General features: G+C 50.6%; 2 protein-coding genes across 9 annotated transcripts; one reads left to right on the top strand and one right to left on the bottom strand.

The window, feature by feature from the left end:
• The first annotated feature begins 62 nt into the window (after positions 1 to 62).
• Positions 63 to 3203, top strand: HTRA2 (HtrA serine peptidase 2). The gene is made up of 8 exons (XM_019942146.2): positions 63 to 568; positions 682 to 886; positions 976 to 1170; positions 1394 to 1426; positions 1657 to 1762; positions 1906 to 1975; positions 2644 to 2739; positions 2847 to 3203. The coding sequence occupies exons 1-8, from the start codon at positions 63 to 65 to the stop codon at positions 3010 to 3012; spliced, it is 1377 nt and encodes a 458-aa protein (XP_019797705.1). The 3' UTR covers positions 3013 to 3203.
• Positions 3152 to 21187, bottom strand: LOXL3 (lysyl oxidase like 3). 8 transcript variants are annotated; one of them, XM_033838133.2, is made up of 17 exons: positions 20920 to 21151; positions 19193 to 19517; positions 17290 to 17453; positions 16443 to 16657; positions 9538 to 9594; positions 8847 to 8906; positions 6821 to 6865; positions 6415 to 6631; positions 6015 to 6195; positions 5726 to 5880; positions 5323 to 5490; positions 5026 to 5188; positions 4538 to 4781; positions 4330 to 4445; positions 4113 to 4249; positions 3893 to 4004; positions 3152 to 3709 (listed from the first exon to the last, which is right to left on the bottom strand). In XM_033838133.2, the coding sequence occupies exons 2-17, from the start codon at positions 19503 to 19505 to the stop codon at positions 3636 to 3638; spliced, it is 2421 nt and encodes an 806-aa protein (XP_033694024.1). In that variant the 5' UTR covers positions 19506 to 19517; positions 20920 to 21151; the 3' UTR covers positions 3152 to 3635. The 8 variants fall into 8 exon arrangements, with proteins under 8 accessions (XP_033694024.1, XP_033694025.1, XP_033694026.1 ...); XM_033838134.2 differs by lacking the exon at positions 6821 to 6865 and having other exon boundaries at positions 20920 to 21150; XM_033838135.2 differs by lacking the exon at positions 9538 to 9594 and having other exon boundaries at positions 20920 to 21150.
• Positions 21188 to 21573: the final 386 nt, after the last annotated feature.

The following is a 21573-nucleotide window of genomic DNA, read 5'->3' as shown; positions in this document are numbered from 1 at the left end:
CGCTAGCGTCCAGGGCGCCTCCTCTGTGCAGGGCGGGCGACGAGGCTCCCGAGGCGGAGCTGATGGCTGCACTGAGGGCGGGGCGGGGTGCAGTCTGGAGCCTCCGAGGATGGCGCGCTTTGGGAGGGGGTCGCTGGGGAAAGGGACCCCTGTTGACCCCTGACCTCCGGGCCTTGCTGACGTTAGGAACTCCTGACCCTCGGGCCCGAGTGACTTATGGGACCCCCAGTTTCGGGGCCCGGTTGTCTGTGGGAGCCCCTGAACCACGAACATGTCTGACGTCGGGGACTTCGGATCCCCGAGCACGGCTGATCCAGGGGACCCCAGATCCCCGGATCCGGGAAGACTCAGGGACCCCTGGAACCCGTCCGCGCGTGTGGCTGGCGGTGGCGCTGGGCGCTGGGGGGGCAGTGCTCTTGTTGTTGTGGGGCGGGGGTCGGGGTCCCCCGGCCGTCCTCGCCTCGGTCCTTGGCTCGCCGCCTCCCTCTCCCCGGAGCCAGTACAACTTCATCGCGGACGTGGTGGAGAAGACGGCCCCTGCCGTGGTTTATATCGAGATCTTGGGCCGGTAACGGTGGGGTAGACCCGGAGGAACCGAAGCCGCGGGTAGAGGGCGGGCGAGAAGGAGGGTCCGAGCCTCCTCACATCCGTGCTTCCCCAACCCCCGCCCCCCTATCCCAGGCACCCTTTTTCGGGCCGCGAAGTCCCTATCTCGAATGGCTCAGGATTCGTGGTGGCTGCCGACGGGCTCATCGTTACCAACGCTCATGTGGTGGCTGATCGGCGCCGAGTCCGTGTCAGGCTGCCTAGCGGCGATACGTATGAGGCCGTCGTCACAGCTGTGGATCCCGTGGCAGATATCGCCACGCTGAGGATTCAGACCAAGGTGGGGGTCTGGGCAGGCCATGTCTGGTTGGGGCTCTGAATTTGCTCACATCTCCAGATGACAAGTCTCTTGTACCCATTCTCCCTTAGGAGCCTCTCCCAACGCTGCCCCTGGGACGTTCAGCCGATGTCCGGCAAGGGGAGTTTGTCGTTGCCATGGGAAGTCCCTTTGCACTGCAGAACACGATCACATCCGGCATTGTCAGCTCTGCTCAGCGTCCAGCCAAAGACCTGGGCCTTCCCCAAACCAATGTGGAATACATCCAGACTGATGCAGCTATTGATGTGCGTCCTGATAAGAGAGAAATGACAGACTAGGTTGGGGGAGGGGGTAGAGGTGTGTGATAGATGGTGGATTAGCCTGTATACAGAGGTTGGGTGGCAAAAACCGTGCCCACCCCTTCATGGGCTGGTAAAGGAGAGAATCTGGAGCAAGTGCCTCCATCCTGGTTTTGCCCCCAGGCATAGAGTCCCTGGATCTCTTCCATATTTTCTCCTTGTCCTGCAGTTTGGAAACTCTGGCGGTCCCCTGGTTAACCTGGTGAGTGGGACATCCTTTCCGAGAATCCCTGCCCCAGGTCAGTGTGGGAAGGGGTGGGTTTTCCCTAATTCAATGATGTTTGGTCAAGTTTCTGAGCAGTTTCTTGTTGGCTGTCTCCGGAATCCAGCCAGGTCTCCCCGACTCCCCAACACTCCCTGCTACTCTTGCTCAGGTACCCCCATCTCCTACTATTTGTTTGGGCTAGAGAATAGTGGGCTCTGTCCCAACAGGATGGGGAGGTGATTGGGGTGAATACCATGAAGGTCACAGCTGGAATCTCCTTTGCCATCCCTGCTGATCGCCTTCGAGAGTTTCTACATCGTGGAGAAAAGAAGAGTAAGCCTGGCTTGGGGGTAAACGGTTTCCTTTAAGTAGTGGGGGGTGGAGGTGGGGGCTTGTTGGAGAGGGGTCTGTTGGGAGGAGCAGGAGGGGGAAGGAAGGATGTAGCTGGGTGGGGCTTATTTGTCCCTCTGTCACAGATTCCTGGTTTGGAAGCAGTGGGTCCCAGCGCCGCTACATTGGAGTGATGATGCTAACCCTGACTCCCAGGTATGAGCTATAGGGGTAGGGCCATCAGTGTAACCAGTTGTGGGCACCTGGCACTTCTGTTGAGCTTCATTCTCAGTTCTGTCTTTATCTAAGATGAGTTGCCTCATACTTGGAACTATCAGAAGAGCTGTCCTCTCTCATCTTGATTTTCTCACCCCACTCCACTTCGCATACCTCCCACCTGATTGATTTCATCCTGTTATTGCTTTGATTTACAACCTCCAATCCATTAGCCTGGTGTTTAGGGGCCATTTTCCATGTCTTCAACTCAACCTTCCGGACATGGCTTCCCTATGAGTATATTCTGTTCCGTCCAACTTGATTTCCTAATCCCATGTTTTTGTTTATGTTGTTCTCATTTTATATAAATATAAGACCAATCCTTCTAGGTTTAGCTAAAGTTATGCCACCTCCTTCTAGCTTCTCTTAGGATTTTAGAATGACATTAGTGCTATTGATTTAATACTGTCATTTGGAATTAGTTACCTTTTATATACATGTCCCACTTCCTAACTCCTAGAAGGCAGAAAGTGAATTGTTTTTGTCTCCAGAGGATCTAGTGCATGCCCTATCCATAACTTATCAGTGTGTTGATGAGAGATTTGAGGCGAACCCAGAATTGGGAGAGTGCCGTGGTGTGGTTAACAAAGTGATCTGTGTCCTTTCAGCATCCTTGCTGAACTACAGCTTCGAGAACCAAGCTTTCCTGATGTTCAGCATGGTGTGCTCATCCATAAAGTCATCCTGGACTCCCCTGCACACCGGTGAGGGAGAGACTGCACTGGGAGGTGGAGATGGGTGAGGTGTTTATGTGCCCTTGAACTGGGCCATCTATTCCCTCCTTTATCTCTCTGTCCACTTTTTGCCATAGGGCTGGTCTACGGCCTGGTGATGTGATCTTGGCCATTGGGGAGCGGCTGGTACAAAATGCTGAAGATATTTATGAAGCCGTTCGAACCCAATCCCAGCTGGCAGTGCGGATCCGGCGGGGACCGGAAACATTGACCTTATATGTGACCCCTGAAGTCACAGAATGAATGGATCAGCAAGAGTAGGAGGCTTCTGCTCTGATTTCTACCTTGCTTTCCTGGCTTGGGTTCTTATGGCACCCGGATGGAGGATTAAATGAACCAGTTGGGGGCAGGTCCCTCCAACTACCAGCACCAATCCCTGGGCCCTGAGGAATCACAAAAACACTTTTTATATAAAATAAAATTATACCTAGCAACATGTTATACTCAAAAATGAGGGGAAGGGTGGCGCACTGCTCTTTCCCCCCACAAAAAGGCTAGAGGTAAAGCCGTATCTCCCTGAACTGAGAGGAGATATTGGAGTTGACCATTCTGACCTCCCTATTTAAGAAAACGAGCTGCTGCTGTCTTTTCCTGGGCAGTCAATCAGGTGCGCCTCTTTGTGGCGTGCTTGGTTTGGTGCTGGGCCTGGGAGCAAAATTCCCCATGCCTGGCCACAGATCCAGACAGCCGGCGTAAAAGGAGGGCAATAACTTCTGCTTGACAGTTCTACACCCACAGTGCACAATGGATGAGTGCCGTGGGCCTGCTGACGTCAAGGATTCCTTGGTAAGCTCCTGAGGTAATGGCAGCCTCAGACCCCTGCCATTAGGGGCCAGTTGTGGTCTGCAGAGGAGGGTGGTGGCACCTTAGATGATCTGGTTGCTGGTCTGGCCAGGGTAGCGTTCAAACCTCCTGTTGGCCTCTTCACTGAAGGCATCGCCTGCAAGGTGAACATGTGGTTTGGGCAGGAAGATTGACCCGTTGTGGGGAAGGGTGGGTAGAAGTGGGGAGACTGGAAAATACGGAAGTGGGTGGGAAGACATAGAAACAACCTAGGGAGAAGAGAATGAAGGCCTTTCCCTCCCATCCCCCAGTCTTTCTGGCTTCTCTTCCCACCAAATACCAATGTGGCAGTTGTGCACCCAGATGCGATGTCCATCATATTTGCAGTTACATTTCATTGCATTGTTGGTGAAGTCACTTTCTGCTACTTCAAAATTGGGGTTGATGACCACCTGTGAGTGGGAAAATGCCAGCTTAACCAGCTGCAGTCCTCAAATCCAAATGTGTCTTTAATAAACACTCCTCCCACTCAATAGCTGGAAATCTTAGATCCCAGGCACCTGCAGAATGTAGTTTCCTGGCTTCACATCTGTGATGTCAATCCATTGACAGTCGATGTCATGCCGGTAGAGATCCCAGCAACCCACAGTAATGCCCTGCTCTCCAAAGTTGGCACACTCATACCTCTTGGAGACATCTGAAGAGATAAGCGTATGTCAGTGTGAGGCAAGGCTGTGGGGATGAGGAAACTGTAGTCTACTCTAGGCCCCAACTCACCCTCCTGACACTCGGTGTCTTCTAGACAGAAACTAGCTTTGTGGCCCTCAGCCACCTTGGTGCCGTTGGGGGTCAGGATATCATAGTGAGTGAAGATGTCCATACTGTGATAATGCCTGTGGGGACAAGGGAACCCCTGTTTCCTTCCCTGCCCACAGCAGGCTTGCCCCGTCCCCAGTGGCCTTGCCCTTCTACTTGACCCTCTCACCCATGACACTCATGCCACACCCAGGAGTGGCGCCCAGCCTTGGGCCTGAAGTCAGCGCGTCCCAGGTTGTGGATCTGGGAGGAGAATCGGAGCAGACGCCGGTGGCCGTAAGGCCAGTTGGCTGAGCGGGCCGAGCTAGCGAGGCAGTTCTCTTCAGCAGCACAGTACAACATGTGCAGGGGCCTGTCCTCGATGTACGCGGTCTCCTGCACCAGTGCTGAGTGCAGCAGCAGATCTGACGCGGCTGCACCAAGGAAGGAAGGAGAGGGTTAGAACTCACTGCTGAGGGGCAGGGACAGATGGGAGTGCGTCCATTCTCACCCCCACCCCCTGCCCCGCATCCCCTTCCCCCCACCCCCAGAAAGTTGGGTGAGACTGGTTTTCTGCAGGGAAGGTGGACCCCTCCGGATTGCAGCTCTCTCTCTCCCTGCAAAGGGGTAGGCCACAGCCTCCCTTCCCTGGCTTGAGTCACCCGACCCTTCACTCACTCTCAGAACAAATGACTCCAGCAGTGAAATGGCTTCCTGTCCTCTTGCAGGCGACGTGGGTGCCATGATGAGCACATTGGTCCAGGGACAGCTCAGTCCCTGTGCAGTGCACTCCACTCATCACCACCTCTGTTATATTCCCTGAGTCCCAGTACCAGGTCTCCTGGGGACATACAGAGGTGTTTTTGTGAGGCCACCATCCAGCCTCCCAGGCCAAGGGACTCATTTTGACAGTCCTCTGCCCCAAACACAGCCTTTGGAGGCAATAGCCTTGGTTCCTCTCTCCTTCCCACTCACCTGCAGGCCATGGTTGGCATAGCCCAGTCCGAGTTGCCTGCAGGCAACCATGGCCTCCAGTGTCCCCCAGTCATCCCCACAGATGAGGCCCCAGCGAAGGGACCCAGGTCCTCCTGTTTGCACCTCGACTCGCCCTTCATGTCGGCTGCGGCCCCCGCTGAGTCGGATCTGTAGTGACACAATGGAAGTACTGGGGAAGCTTTTGGGGGTGGAGTAGTGGGAGTCTGTAGCAGGCCTATGGCTGAATGGTGATTCAGAGGCACTTAAAGGGCTAGCAAGTGGTGGCATCAGGTGGGAGCTGCAGGATGGCAGGGGCATGGGGCAGTGGGCATCAGACTGCAGATCATGACCAGAACTGGATAGGATGTGAGACACCTGAATCAAGGTGGAAAGAATGACTGACCTTGGTCTCTACCCCAGTGTAGGGCAGGTTGCATCGGACTCCAGCATCTTGGCTATGGGAACAGTCCTCAGCTGTGATGTTCCTGTGGGGGCACTTCCAGAGGGAGGGTTCCTGGCCAGAGCATCGAACTTCACTCAAATGGATGGCACCCATGCCTAAGGTCAGAGGTCAAAGATCAGGAGGTTCTAACTTCCTTATCTGTCCAGGGGTCTCCTTCCTAAGGAATGTACCCTCCCCCAGGAGTGTGTACCTCCTCCTTCCCTCTCCCTCCCACCTGCACCCCCCTCACCCTGCCCCATGCGGGCACCGCTCAGAGCCTCTCGAGCACTCCCGAAGCCCAGCTCCCGACACACCACACTGGCTGCCTGCAGGTCCCACTTGCGGTCACAGACTGTGCCCCACGTGCCAGCCTTCAGGACTTCTACCCGGCCCTCTCCTGGGTGGGCTCCACCCTTTAATCGCACTCGGGCCTGTAAAGGAGAGAGAGGTGCCCAGCAGTGAATGGAAACATCAGCACAGAGAGGGCTGAGTAGACCTGGGAGATGAATGAGATTCTGGTGGGAGGGAGCATGGGAGGTAGGAGGTTCCTCTCTGTCCTCAAAGGTCAAGGCTGTGCTTAATCAGGGGCTGGCCAGGCTAGGGGGTTCTCCGCCTGGGGTGGGGAAGGTCATAGTCACTGTCTCACACACCTCCCCCTGAGGCTTCGACTGTTGCTTCTTCTGGCCACTGGACGCTGCGTAGAGAGGGCTTGGCACACAGCTCACCACCGCAGGGCCCCCCCCAGGGCACCTGGTGGTGTCATTGGCACGATAGAACTCCAAGGAGCAGAGAGAGAGGTGGGCCTCCGTGCCCACGCACGCCACCCCATGCAGACCAAAGGAGTGTTGCTGCCGCTGGGCCAGCAGCCTGGGGGGACAGGAGTGGGAGCAGTAGGGTAAAGCAGTGCTCCTGCCTCTTTGCCCACATCCCTCCCCCAACTCCGTGCCTCCACCCATGACCACTTTAGCCCTTCTTCTTCCCCTCTTCTCCGCAAAAACACAGAGACAAAGAGACAAAGGTAATGGCGAGTTTCTAGGCCGAAAGAGCCTAGATTACCTGGACGGGGGCTGGTCCTTGGGGACCTTCTGCAGCAGAAGAACCCTATGGGAAGGAAGGCTCGTCTTGACTTGCCTGACAGAAACCTTGTTCTGTACGGTTTCAGGGTGCTGGCCCTAATGGAGGCTGAGGCTGACGCTACTGTGCAAAGACAATAGGAAGCCAGGACTGCCCAGCTGGAAGAGATGGGTAGGAGGGAGTAGCTGACACAAACAGGAAGCCTGAATAGCCAGAGTGAGCAGATCCTTCTATTACGCTGTGACTGAAATAACTAAATGAGTCAGGATGCAAAGGAGTGAGTAAGTCTTGCGTCTACATGGCTTCTTAGAGGCCAGAGGGGTTTCCAGGCCAGAGGATGATGGGCAGTTATGGAAGAACAGACCAGATGGTGAACACAGGAAAGACTGGAGCTGGTATATACAGGAACGAAGATGTACAAATGCAAGACAGACAAAGAGGGCCCACGTGACCAGAGAAGGAGAGTGAATATGAACAACAGAAGGGTGAAGATATCCCCAGACCTGAGCTGAACTGTATGAGTCTTTAATGAGGTAGTCCATGCTTCTGCAGTTTAAATGTAACAGAAAGAATGTTCCGTAGCCCCTCAAGTGGGAAAATGGGACTAAATTAGAGATGTTAAAACTTGGAAACACAGCGGAGAGATGCTAGAGAGAATGAGGAGACTTGCTTATTGACACCAACGGAATGAGATACTGCAGTGAGCCATGTGATGAGAGAAGTACTTTCTTCCCAGAACAGCTGGTTTGAACCCAGAGAGGAAAGGAACCAGATGAGGCCTGGTGTTGGTGGAGTGGGTCTGTGAGGCTGGTTTGGCAGTGAATTATTGCAGTAATGTGCTCCATTACTTGATGTCAGAGGAAGGAAGGAATATGACGATTTGAAGCCATTGGCTGGGAAGACACAGAGAGATGGACAAGTTATAAACAAATCAGACAAAGGAAGCCTGGAGACTTTACAGAATACCTTTGCGAGCTCAAGATAAGTGGATTCAAAGAGACCAGGTATTCTCCCAAAGTCCTGTCTGGCTGAAAATAAAAGTCAAAGACGCCATCAGAGGAAAAAGACATCTCTCTTCTAAACTCTCTCCTCCTTTTTTCCCCATAACTGACAAAATAAAAACACCAGTGTGCATTTTAATGTGGGGGGTCAGGGAAGGCCAGAGTATGGCCATGTTGGGCAAGATGACCCTAAGCTGGAAGGGCACTACAAGAACACCCCCAAATTCCAAGCCCCTTTGAAGGCACCAGAGGGAGGAGCTGGGGAATGAGGGGTACCAGGGGCCACTGGGTGATCTCGGAATGCTGTGAAGAGAGGAGGAAAGAATAGAAAGGGATGACTTCTCTATGCCTCAACTACTGCTGAAGAAGCTATCAGAGAGACTTTTCATGGACAAATTGCCTTTAGAAACCAAGTGAGACACAATCATCGGGATTGGAAGCTTTCCATTCCCTGGGCTTCTGAAGGAACCCAGGAGGAAAATGATGGGACTGGGAGCCTAATTGTGTGAACTGGGCCAGAGATCAGGACTTCCATGTGACTCCATCCCTGACAAAGTTTCCAGAGGGGATCCTCAGTCTCACTTCCAAGCTGGTAGCACTTATTTTTAACAATTAAATAAAGGTAGGATGGGAACACTGATCCCTTAGGCAAACTTAACTTCTTGGGGGAGAGGCAAGCATGGCATCTGAAGGACAAGAGTGCCAGAGTATCGACTAAAATCTGCTGGGGGAAGATAAATAAGCATGTGGAACAAGGGTAGTCAGTGGATGAACTTCTGAGATTTTCAGAAATCCTGTGACAAGCATAATTCCTCAGAGAACCACATAAGGGCCAGTCTTACTTTACATTTCGGTGACTCATCTGGAAGGTGGCTTGTAACAGTTGCTGCTGCTCTTCCACCTCTTGGTGGAGGCTTCTCTTGGACCCCTTCCTGACCACAGCCCGACGCCCCTGACTCGTCACTCGGCACTCCCTCTCCTCTCCACTTAGCCTGAACTTTATTTACCTCTTGATTGGCCCCCTGCCCACTCGGGGTTTGGGTTTGGCTTTAAGCTTGATGATTGGTCTGAAAAAAGGAGAAAGAAGTTATTGGAGGTAGTGGTCAGGTATGTTGCCAGGGAAAAGTAAAGGATTATTATTATTTTCTGTTTCTAGGAAGGACCCTTCATGCAGAGTATGGGGAGGGGCAAAGCCAAGGCAGTCAGATTTTCCACATATACTGCTGCATACCACTTAACTATTTTTGGAATACATGCTGCTCTCTGGGTTCAGCAACAGTTATGAGAAAACTAGTTATGTCAATCCAGGTGGTGAGGGGAGAGGAGATAAGAGGAATGGTAAAGGGAGAAGAGAGAATGGGAATGCAGATGAATTAAGGGAGGTTAGGAGTTGGGGCAGGGGAGGAAGCGTGCAGGTGGCTGAGGCTGGAGTCCAAGCTATTTGGGGGAAGTATAAAGATGCAGAGGCTTTTCCTAAGCCATTCCTGCATTATTTCCTCCTTGGGCTTCCTAAGATCAAAGCTTACCCATCCCCATGCCTGCCTCCCCTCCCCTCCCCCCTGGAATGGCCATTTTCCAGTCATATGCCTGATTCATCAGCTTGGGTTCTGGGATGGACATGGATAGGCTGCCTTCCATCCATCCACCTCCTGGGGTCACAGGGATGAGCAGGAGGTCCCGGGGCTCTTGCCCCATTACCTTCCAAGGGGCTTGGAGCGTCGGGCCGAGGCTTTGGCCGCTCGCTTCCTCAACTTTCTGTGAGGATAAGACAACAGCAGAGTCAGGATCAGTCTAGAACTAAGTGGGAAAAGCTAGTGCAACTGGGACCAGGGGCAAGATTTCTTTTCCAATAGTTAGAGGGCTCCTGGTGGCAGGATCTTATAACATCAGATACCTCCAAAGTTCAACCCTTCACAGCTGTTTGGCCTCATAAGCACGTAACCAGACAGGTGAGCAGCAGTGAAGGACATGGACTCGGGGCTGATAAAGACCCTATACCAGGACCCACAGAAATTAGGTTAAGGCAGACAGGGAATAAGGACTCTTGGGTTGATATTAGGGCTGATCTAAACCTGGAGGGAGGGCTAGGGGAACGGGTGTAAGTAGAAGGGTGTTAGGATTGTTAGGATTGCCAGACTGACTAGGCAAGGAGAGGGAACTGGCTTGGTCACACCTAGAGAGGCTATGTATTCTTTTCTCGGATGCTCTCTGGCTTCTGGCATGTCCAGGCCTGAGGCCAGTGAACCAGGACCACGGACCAAGGCTGGATAGTAAGGGACATTAACTTGGTCTGACTGCGGAGCATAAGGCCAGGCTGCTTAGGATGACAGAACCCTTCCTGCTTTAGTTAAATCCCATATGCTTTAGTCATTGCTTTAGTCATTCACAAACTGAGCTCATTTCCCAAACTTACTTCCAGGGATTAAGTTCTAAAACCTTATTTCTTCTTAATTGGCCTAAATATTTGACCTATTTTATTCTTCAAGAAGTTGCCTTAAGTCTAATGCATGGAAACTAGGTCTGTTTCTCCACTCATTCTCCCTTTGATTTCAAAGACTTTCACTTTGCCCCCTTTGTCCTGCCCAACTATGTATAATGAATGCAGGTCTTGTCTGTCCTTACAAAATTTATGGAATTCCCTGTCATCCTCTTAGTTATCATCTCTTTGAACATGTTCCTGCTCTGCTGTTTCTCTTGAGGAGTCATCTTTGGATGTGGTATACTATGTGCAGATGTGCTAGGATTTTAATAAATAGATTTTAACAGGGCTGAATCTGCTTGGTACCTCCTGCCCTGGCTTCTTACTGAGGATGTACTTAGTTGGTCTTTTTGCCAAAACGTTCAATATGTCCAACATTCCTAGCAAAGAGTCTACAATAACTCTCGGGTCCCTTTCCTGAAAGACTACTAAGAAACTTTCCTGAGACGCTACTAAGAGTTTAGAATGTTTCATCATATATGTATAGTGTGAAACTTTTTCTCTAGATGTGTTTTTCTCAAACATGTCTGAAATGAAGTATACTTGGCACTTTCTTTCACCAGTAACCCAGAGAGATCATTCTGATCTCCAGCGTTGTATTCAGAAAAATGTTGTATTACCTAGAAATTTAGAAGTACTTCTTCTCTAAGTTATATAAGGACTATGTAAGGTCTTTATATTATATATTATATGGTATATATAATAATATACATTATAAGGCAAATACAGGTTACATTAAGGACCTGGTACTTGTTTAGGACCAGTACTGATATTTGTCTTCATTGATATTTCTTCATTCACAAATGTGCTTGTTTTCCCTATCATTTGTTCCTTCAACCATCAAACATAAAAAGCTACCTGCATCTGCACATCCTTTTCTCATTCCAACTGTCTTTCTTCTCTAAGGCCACTGCCCCCAAACGTTTCTGAATTCCTTCCCCTATGTTCCTTTCTCTCCTCAATTGAGAAGTTGCACATAACCTCTCCTTCTCAATCGAATCCTTTTAAACATGTTCAGCTCTCTCTCTGTCTCTTACACACACACACACACACACACACACACACACACACACACACCCTCCACCCCACATCTTTCTCCCTCTTCATAGAAAAACTTTTCAGTGGTTGTCGATACTCATCATCTTTCCTGCCACTCACTCCTTAACCCACCCCTTTCTGGTTTCCGCCCCCCTGCATCACTGCGATAATAAATCCAGAAGATTTTTTTTCTTCTTTTTTAGTCTTCATCCCATTGACTCTTGGTAGCATCTGGCACTGCTGTTCTCTCTTTCCCTCCTTGGCTGTCACAACACTACTGGCCTTGTTTCAGTCCTAATTCTGGTTGCTCTTTCTTGGTCTTCTTATCAGGCTCCTCCTCTATATAGTCATTTAAATTTTTAGAGCTCTAAGGCATTCTTCTCACTCCACATCCTCTCTTTATATGTTCTCGTTCACACCTAACCTTGTATATTCCATTGCCTTCTTGATGTTCCTACTTAGATATCTCAAAGTTATCTAAAATTTAATGTGGGTCTAAAAAATAAACATAACTCTTACAGCAAAATCTACGCCGGAAACCTAGGAGTCAACCTTGACTCTTCTCTCTTCAATCCGTAACGAAGTCCTGTTAATGTTCTGTCCTAAACAACTCTCTAATCCATTTGCTCTTGCCCTTCTCTAAACCATTCTCAGAAATGCAGTCAAAGTAATCTCTCAGAGCCACAAACCTGATCATGTCCTCTCACAGCCCTCCTCATTAAAAAACTTCAATGATTTTCCATTACTTTTATCATAAAGATCCAAATCCTTAACATAGCCTACAAGGTCTTCTATGATTTGGTGCCTAACTAACTCTCTCGTCACCTCTGTATTCTGAGCACCTTGCACAGTGCTTGGCAAATAGTAGGAGTTCAATAAATATCTATCAAGCTGAAATGAACTAGAAGAGTGACTTCTTAAACAGCACTTAAGCTCTTAGAACTTCAACTTCTTTGCCTGAAAAAGGGCAGTAAATGGTTCAATTATCTGTACATTATTTTCCTCTTCTAAGATTCTACAACTTTCACATGTTCTAGGGTAGAACTAACAAACCAAGTTTAAAAATGATAAATATATCACATTCTGATTTTCTTATTCTCTAAATCTTACTGACTTCCTCTAAAAGCTAGCAGATGCATCTTCTTTCTCTAAGGAAGGTAGAGTTGTTTATAACTATCTTGCCTAGGCTTTATAATTGTATTACCTACGAGGATTCTCCCTCTGTCCGACTTGACCTGTGACGGCGTATCTATACCATATCCAAATCACAGAATCTCCCAGGACCCCTGTAATCTCTTTCCCCACTAAGAATGAACACTGTACTAAGTATATTTCCTTCTCCAGCCTTCATATCCCAGACTCAGTAAGAGATCCCAATAGGTACACAAATATTCCTGATTTCCGAAACTTACTTGAGGCTGTATATACGTGGGGACAATTCCTGGGCCTCAAAATGCCCCGGGACGGCCCACATCTAAAGTTAGTTCATATTAACTTGAAGCCCAGAGATGCCTGATGGATACCATCCTTCTCTTGAGCAGCTTCAGTATCATTTTAGTTCTTTCTTCTCTTATTTTCTATATTCTATCAGTCATCCTACATCTATTCATTCCCCTCTCTCCTCGTTGTCATCCTCCCCATCAGCTTCATGTTGATAACTCCTGACTAATCTTACTGCATCTAGAACTTCCTCTTCCAGTTCACTACTATCAAACTTTTAAAAACATTGGCCTTATTTTGTCACTGTCCCATACAAGTACTTTTATTTTTTAATTTTCCATAAGATAAAGGTAAAACTCTCCAATCTGGCATTAAAAGTGTTCCATTTTCTAGCCTTACTCTATCCATTCAGATCTTTCTTCCACTATTTCTCAGTATAAATCTTCTACTCTTGTCAACTGTCTTTCAAAATATCCTATTCATTTTCATCTTTGTTGGGGTCAGCAATAACTTCATGTTGCTAAATCCAGTATTCATTTCTCAGTCCTCATGTTTTTAGACCCATCAGCGGCACTGACACACTTGATCACTCTTCCTTGAAGCACTTTACTTGGCTTCTAGGCCTCCACACTCACCTGCTTCTTTTTCTACCTCACCTCCGTTTGCATTTTTTTTTTTTTTTTTTGCGGTACGTGGGCCTCTCACTGTTGCGGCCTCTCCCGATGCGGAGCGCAGGCTCCGGACGCGCAGGCTCAGCGGCCATGGCTCACGGGCCCAGCCGCTCCGCGGCATGTGGGATCTTCCCGGACCGGGGCACGAACCCGCGTCCCCTGCATCGGCAGGCCGACTCTCAACCACTGCGCCACTAGGGAAGCCCTGCATTTTATTGTTGTTGTTGTTTTTTGTTTGGCCACGCCGCACCACGCCATGCAGCACGCGGGATCTTAGCTTCCTGACCAGGGATTGAACCCGTACCCCCTGCATTGGGAGCACAGAGTCTTAACCACTGGACTGCCAGGGTAGTCCCCTCTTTGCACTTTGCCTTATCTTTGCCTTATCTCCCTGAGCTTGATTCTGCCACATCCCTTACAGTCTATTCTTAACAAAGCAGCCCAAATAATACATAAAAAGTGGAAGTCAGATGTCACACCTCTGCCCAAAACCTTATCTCACACAGAGTAAAAACCAAAGACTCTCACATGGCCCTACATGATCTGGCTCCCCATTCTTTCCCTATCTCCTCCTGCATCACGTGTCCTATCATTTTCTCCCTTGTTCACTCAGCTCCAGCCCCAGGGGTCTCCTGGAGCATGACAAGAATCCCCCATCCCCCACATCGTGATACACACCACCACACTCCCCAGGATCTTCTCATTTATGATGCCTCTTCCTGGAGATGCTCATCTAGATTTTTGCATAGCTTGTGCCTTCGCCTCCTTTAAATATTTTCTCAAATGATGCCTCCTCTGACCTATTTAAAACTGCAATCCCAGTCCCGCTTCCTAACCCTTTCCCTGCTTTATTTTTATCTATTATGCCCTTTGCCATCCTTACATTTTGTAATGTTACTCGTTTTCTGGTATTTCCCTAGTCCATGAGATCAGGGATTTTTGTCTGTTTTGTTCATTATTGAATCCCTAGTATCTACAACAGTCCCTGGCACACAGTAGGCACTCAATAAATAAATGTTGAATGAATGACTTTCTACACTTTTGTTCATGCTACCCTCTTCACCTGAAATGCCTGCTATTTAAATCGTACTAATCTTTCAGAACCTGGTGTTTGGATTAGGAAAGGTAAAGAACAAGCACAGGGAAAGAAATATAGCCCCAAGGTAGATAATAACAAAGGAGCACAGCACATAGATGTTTTAAACCATATGAGTCCCTATGCCAGATAAAGTATATTCCTTGGGGCTGAAAGATGTGTTTCAGAGCCAAGGCAAAGAAAATCTGAGCAAGTATGGAAAAGACTGGAGGTTGGATAATGTACTGATTTTTGAGAAGGAAGAGGATTCTTCAATCTACAGATAATATTCTAGAATAAGTTATTAAATAGAAAGTTTGTGAGCATTGAGGAAAAATATGGTGATCCTTAGAAATCTAAAAGGATTTCAGTAAAAATTAGCCCAGTCAAACCACCAAGATTTCCTTTCTTGGTAAGATTACTAAATTGGAAGGCTGCAGAATGGCTGTGAACATAATATAGCTGGATTTTAGCAAAGACTAATAACATCTCCCATGATTTCATTACAGATAAGATGGTATAATGTTGGCTACATCATTGTAGTGTTCAGTTTGTTCCCAATTGGCTGAAAAAACATTTTACAACTAATGATTAAAGGTTTGATGTAAATCTGGAGGATTCATAAGAAGAGTTAGACTTTGGTTTTAAAGATTTCAACAATTTTAACAGTCACTTTGATGAAGTCAGGAAGCAGAGCTATCATATCTATTGAACAGAGGAGGCAGGGAGGGATGACAAGTGGAAAATAATGTCAAGATTCAAGATAATCTCATGGGATCATCATGGCTTTTTAATGGTTTTTAAATGATGTATAAACTAATAGGGTAAACTCAACAGATTTAGGCTGCTCTATCAGTATCAAGGATGAGAGAAGACCCAATTTAGGTGATTACAGGGTCAATATGAGCAGTGGGATGCTGCCTCAACAGAAAGGCAATGCAAAATCTACACATGCTTTAATTAAAAGTGAGCATTTCTGCTGTACCCTGCCCTGATCAGACCACATCTGAAGTAGTGTGCCCAGTGGAAGGTCACCCAGATGTTAAGAAGTCTTCCTGCAAAACTGATCTAAGGAAGAGATGAAGAAAACAATCATTTAAATTACAGAGAAATTTCTAAATTTCTCAAAATGCCAAATTAGATGCTCCAGGGAAGCGAGACGCTGTTAAGCACAGAACCGGTCACCAGTGTGATCCGTTTCCTAGAGGCCGGCGCGTACACCAGGGCTCCAAAGCAGGTGAAGAGGGCCGGCTTCTGGGCCGAAGCATATTCTGGAAAACTTGCCTAGGAGTCCTGAGGGCTCGCGCGGTCACAGACGCCTCGTGGGCCGCCTGGACCCAGGGAGGCGCCAGGCCCCTCCCGGCGCCCTCCGGCCTTCAGGGATTGGCGCTCTGGCGGGGACCCACCGCCCCGGGGATGCTCCGGGCCTGTCACCTTCAGACTCCCGGCGTCCGGCCCCGCCCCAGTTCCGCCTCTGCAGGGCATGGCCGCGCCCCCACCCCCCCCAACTCGACCCGCGGGTTCCTGGGCCGCGCCAGCGCCGGCACCGTAACCGCGACCGCCCGCGGGCCTGCGGGCCGCTGGGCATGGCCTCGCGAGACCCGGCGCTCGCCCCGGGTCGCGGAGACGCCGCCTGGCGACCGATGGAGTCACGGGCACCGACGCCATAGCCGCCGCTCACCCCGCGCCGGCTTGGGCCTCTAGAGAGCTCGAGCCTCGCCGGTCCCGTGGCAGACTCGCCTCGGGGACCGCTTCATGGTCCCGCGATATTTCTCAACTCTCCAGTTTAGCAGAGGCCTCCACATTTCCCCACTCTTCCGGAGCCCAGGTTCCCCCAGTGCCGCAGCCCCCTCGGAGGTCTCTCAACACCATTCCCTAACAAGCGCCCTCGTCCCTTCACCTGTAGAAGGCCACGTTGACCCTCTTTTCGCTAGGGAAGCCCAGCATCCCGCAGACCACGTGGCTGTTATGGGCGCTCCATCCTTTATCACACACTTGCGACCAGCCGTCCGGAAGCCTGACTTCGACCAGTCCCTCAGTCACGGGCAGGGGCCGCCTGCCCCGCCCAACGGCTGGTCGAATTCGTACCTCCTCCACTTGCAGGTGATGCTCTACCTGGGGATGGGACCACAAGTAGAAGAAGGAATCCCAATGACACCTTTCGTATGTCCGGCCACCCTCAAGGAACCCTGATTGAGTGTGCTTGCTGTAAACCCAATGGCGAGACGGGGCTGAGAGGCAGGCCTGCTCTCTAGGAGGTGTGTGGGTGTGTTGACCCTCCTGCAGCCATGATGTGCAAGGACATGCTATGCTCTGAGAAATGACTAAGGGTCCAGAAGAAGCTGGGGAAGGAGCATCTAACTCTGCCTGGAGCCTGAGGGAGCACTTCACAGAGGAAGTGGTATTGAAGGAGGAGGAGAAAGTAAGAAGGGAGATGTCCCCGGAGAGGAGGAACATGTGACGTGAAGGAGAGCACAGTGCCCTGAGGACCAGGGATGAAGTTGGAGAGGCTCATGCCAGGCTTAGTAACTTGAATGCTAATGCTAAAACCGGGACTATACAGTGTCTCGGAGCCCTATAATTTTGTGCCCCCCCAAGTCCCCCACCAACCCAAATTATCCCCTTGGGCATACGGGATCCTCTACCTTCTAGTATCTGCGCATATAACCACTCCACAGCCCCCTGTGTCTCGCCACCCTGGGTGGTGTGTGTGTGTGAGTGTGTGTGTGTGTTTATGAACTACAGACCTCAATGACATTGGAATCCGAGAAGCCGGGGAGGCGCTCGTCCTTGCAGATGACCCCGGCATCCTCATCGTGGGTACAGTCACTGTTCCCCCAGCCCCGGGAGGCACATTCAGTCACACTCCGCTCAGTCCCACTGCAGCTCAGGTTGTCCAGCCAGATGCGGCCTGTGGAGGGGCGGGAGATAAGGGGACAGAGGGGCTTGGAGAGGTAGTATGGGGATGTTGGTGAGAATGAGCATGGAAGCCTCATACCTGGTAAGGTAATGAGTGGGGAAGGGACAGGGGACCCTGGAAAGGAATACGAAAGGGAGCATAGGATTGATGGAGGGTTGATAGTGATCTGGGGATACCCAAGAATTTGGTAGGGTGAATAAAAAAAACCAAGAGTCAACACTGAAGTTCTGATCAGCCCTTACCCATTCAATGACAGCTACAATTAATCAAGTACCTACTGTATGTGAGGCAATCTGCCGAGGTATGTACATATGTGAGCATCCTTAGAACAGAGTTGCCAGAAGGTATTATCACCATTTCGTATAAAGAAATTGGAGTTCTGAGGAGTTAAGTAACTTGACTAAGACCACAGCCAATACATGGGGGCTTAGGGATTTGAGCCATTTGTGAGATTTGGAAATGTAAAATCCTTTCACCTCAGCCTTACATTCTCCCATGTGCCCCCCATGTGCATTGCCACATTGCCCTGCGTTCTTCTCTCTGCCTGGACCAAACTGAAATGAATATCACCGACTTTCTCTCAGAATTGGGTGGCCCCTCAAAGGTTGGTCCCAGCTAATGTGCAGGGACCCCTCATGCATATCCTGACAGGACTTACCCAGCTTCTGCTGGGATACCTACCTCCTGCCCCAGCAGGCTGTTGGAACCATCACAAAGTCCTTGAGACTCTTTTATGACTCCCCCACTCCAGGTCTGATTCAGTCCTTGATGCCATCCAGAAAAATCCCTCAGCCAAACGACTGTACTCACATTTGAAGACAACCATCATGTAATTGTTATCCAAAGCTTTTTCCTTTCATACCAAATATCCCTGGTTTCTTCAGCTATTCCTTGAAAATTGGCTTCCAATCTTTCACATCTGGCCAGCTCTCCTCTGAATATACTTCCATTTTTAGGATCTTAGTTCCCTGACCAGGGATTGAACCTGCACCCTTGGCAGTGAAAGCGCGGAGTCCTAATCCTGGATCACCAGGGAATTCCCAGTACTTCCATTTTCTACTGTCTCTCTGGAAATGTGGCATCTAAAGTGACACTTCATTCCAGAAGTGATCTAGCCAGTGGAAACTAGGGGATTAGCTTCAGACTGCACCAGTTTCTGTCTATCAATCTCACTGTGAGCTCATACAGTGTAAGCACCCCCAGGTCTCAGAATTGTTCCTAATCCCCTACTACCCACACTCATACTTGTCCTAGAGTTTATACTTGTCTTTGGTAAGTTCCAGCTTGTTGGTTTCAGCTCTGGTCTATAATCTGATTTTGTTGGCTGCAGTATCTGTGATTCCTTCTGGCTTTGGGACATCCAGACATCATTTACCTGCTTTCAGCTTCCCATGAAACCAGTTGTACTTTAATCATACAGGGCTCACCTGTGTCAGCGCTGTCTTTGCACGTGGCTTTGTAGACTCATACTTTTGCAGCAGAAAGGAACTTAAGAGTTCACCTAGTCATTTTGCACATGGGGCATCTGAGGCTCAGAGAAGGCACTGACCAGCCTAATTTCACACAGCTCTGAGAAGTGACTGCTGGTTGGTTTGTCCCCCATGGTTGTACTTGACACTGGCTTTTCTTGGTGTTCTGTGTCCCTATGGCTGTGCCATCCTGGTGTTCCCTCTCCCTACATTTAGGTTGCACTTTGGCAATACCTAGGCTGTGCCTGGAGCATTGCTCACCTGTTCCAGGGCCGTATTTGGCACTGTGGGTCCAGCCTGTGGCCTCTGTGAAGCCCAGCTCCCGGCATAGGACATGGGCAGCCTGCAGTGTGAAGTCGTCATCGCAGATGGTGCCCCATTCGCCAGCCCGCTGGATCTCCACGCGGCCCTCGAAGGGCTTCCTGGGGAAGCCGGCCAGCCGGAACCGTAGCCCCTGGCTCCCAGCCCTCTTCTCAGGGGCCGTGGATGGGGATGGAGATCCCAGGCACGAGCTGCACAGCAGGCACAGCAGCAGCCCCCACAGGCTCCACTGCCAGACACTGACAGGTCGCATGGCAAGGAAGGCCTGGGTGCCCCAGAGAGAGAATATGTGAGAGAAGCTGAAATTGAGCCAGGCCCAGGTCTGAGAGAGGTCATGAGAGGAAAAGAGACACTGGTTAAGACCAGAGACAGACAGTGCGAGAGAAAGAGAGGGACCCACGGACTAAGAGAGACAGTGAGAAAGGAACACATACTAAATAAGAGCAGAAACACAGAGTCAAAGAGGCACACAGACTGAGAGACCCAGATTGGGGGGCGGGGGAGGGAGAGAGAGAGGCTCTCCCTCCCTTTTGTGAAGAATAAAACTCTCACTATTAGTTGTTATGTCTCACAATGTCCTTTCCCTAGTTCTGCTATCATCACCTCCATACCCCGACTCGTGGGTCAAGGAGACCCAGTGATCAAAAGACAGAGATTAGAGACCAAGATCAGAGAATGGTCCAGATAAATAGGAAGAGACTGAGCAAGAGACACGGAGAGGGAGACCCAGACAGAGAGAATGTGAGAGGAAGGGAAACTGTGGGAATGAAAGGGGACCAAACAGAGACAGTAGAGAGAGACACAATGTTGAAGATGGATAGAGAGGGATCAGGAGAGAGCCTGGCACACAGAATTGGGGGGCAACTGAGAAAGGCAGGCAATAGGTGAGGAGGAGGGGAACTGACAAGAGCCAAGGAGCAGAGGCAGAAGGGACCCAGATGATCCTATTCAGCCAGTCAGACAGAGGACAGATAGCTACTGATTGTGGAGACAGGCAGGCAAGGAGGGGCTTAGGAGACCCTCAGATCTCAGGTCCCCTGAATGGGAGCCAAGCCGAGTCCTCTCTGGGCAGATTCCAGGCAGAGAAGGCAGAGAACCAGAATGCACTGGAGAACTCTTGCACATCCTACAAGCCCTGCAGGGTCAAGGGGCCCAGGAGGGCCAGGCCTCAAGGTGGGGGGGGGAATGGGGTGGGGTTTTCCAAGCCTCCTGCCAACACCGCCATCTCTGTCACGGGCAAGCGGAGGCGAGAGCACCAATCGGCTTCTCTGCCAAGGCCTTCCCTCTGTCTGGGGCGGAGAACAGCCCCTCTACAGCGAGCTCCCCCCTCCCCCCCCCACATGCTTCCCCCAACTCAAACAACCCAACAGGGCAGCTTTGTTTGGGAACATTTTGGCTTGGGGACCCAGGGAGAGGGCCTCACAGAGGAACCCCCAGCCTTAGGGCCCTCCCGGCTGCCCTATTTGGAACATCCTGCAGCCCCCGCCCCCCAATATCTGCTTCATTTCTCCACTCTTCTTGTGTTTCACTCTTCTTTGACAATAATAAAACCCTCAGTACCTTGACTTCCCTTTGACTTTATCCCACATCACCCCTTTTCCCAGGTCCCTCCACCATCCTCCATCCACAACTCTCCTTCCTCCCACGGGCAGCGTGACTCCCCCTACCTGTGGCTGAGCGGGGGCCGTAGCGGCTGGGAGAAGAGTCCTGGTCCTGGAGTTCAGTCCTAGGACTTACAAAAAAAGTGCTTGTCCAGGGGAGACTTACCCCCCTTTCTCCCCCAGCCCTTTCGTTCCTCCCACGTCCCCTTGAGCCCTCCCACATTCCGCCTTCTCCCACGATCCCTCCCAGGCCAGTTCCCTCCTCTTCTCCTCCCCTCCTCTTTGGAGCAGGCCGCAGTCGCCGCTCCACCTCCCTCCCGCCCCCCTCCCCGCCTCCAAGCCTGCTTAATAAAACTTCCTTTTCTCGCGGGTTGGGTGCAGGGTAGCTGCGGCCAGAGAGCTGGACACAGAAGAGGCCACGGGGCCGCAGACCGTCCTGCGTCCCGTGCAGCGACTCGGCTCCGAGTTCCGGAAAGTCTTCAGTCCCTAGCCCTTCCCCCACGTCCCCTGCTCCGCGGATCTTAAAACAGCCCAACTCCGGCCGAGCAGGGGTCGGGTCGTGTCTGGGGAATTGAAGCCGCGAGGGCACGTATGGTCCCTCCAATGCCCCAGGGTGCCCGTCGGCATTTTCGAGATGATGTCACGGCCTTCACTCTGACGTCACGTTGAGCATCTGATGTAGTACGCAGCCCCCAAGCCTAGGCGCCGGAGTCCTCTGAC

Source organism: Tursiops truncatus, chromosome 14 (genome assembly GCF_011762595.2).
Source record: "Tursiops truncatus isolate mTurTru1 chromosome 14, mTurTru1.mat.Y, whole genome shotgun sequence".
Classification (NCBI taxonomy): domain Eukaryota; kingdom Metazoa; phylum Chordata; class Mammalia; order Artiodactyla; family Delphinidae; genus Tursiops; species Tursiops truncatus.
Note: the sequence above shows the minus strand (reverse complement) of the source record. Positions and strands in the feature narration are given on the sequence as shown.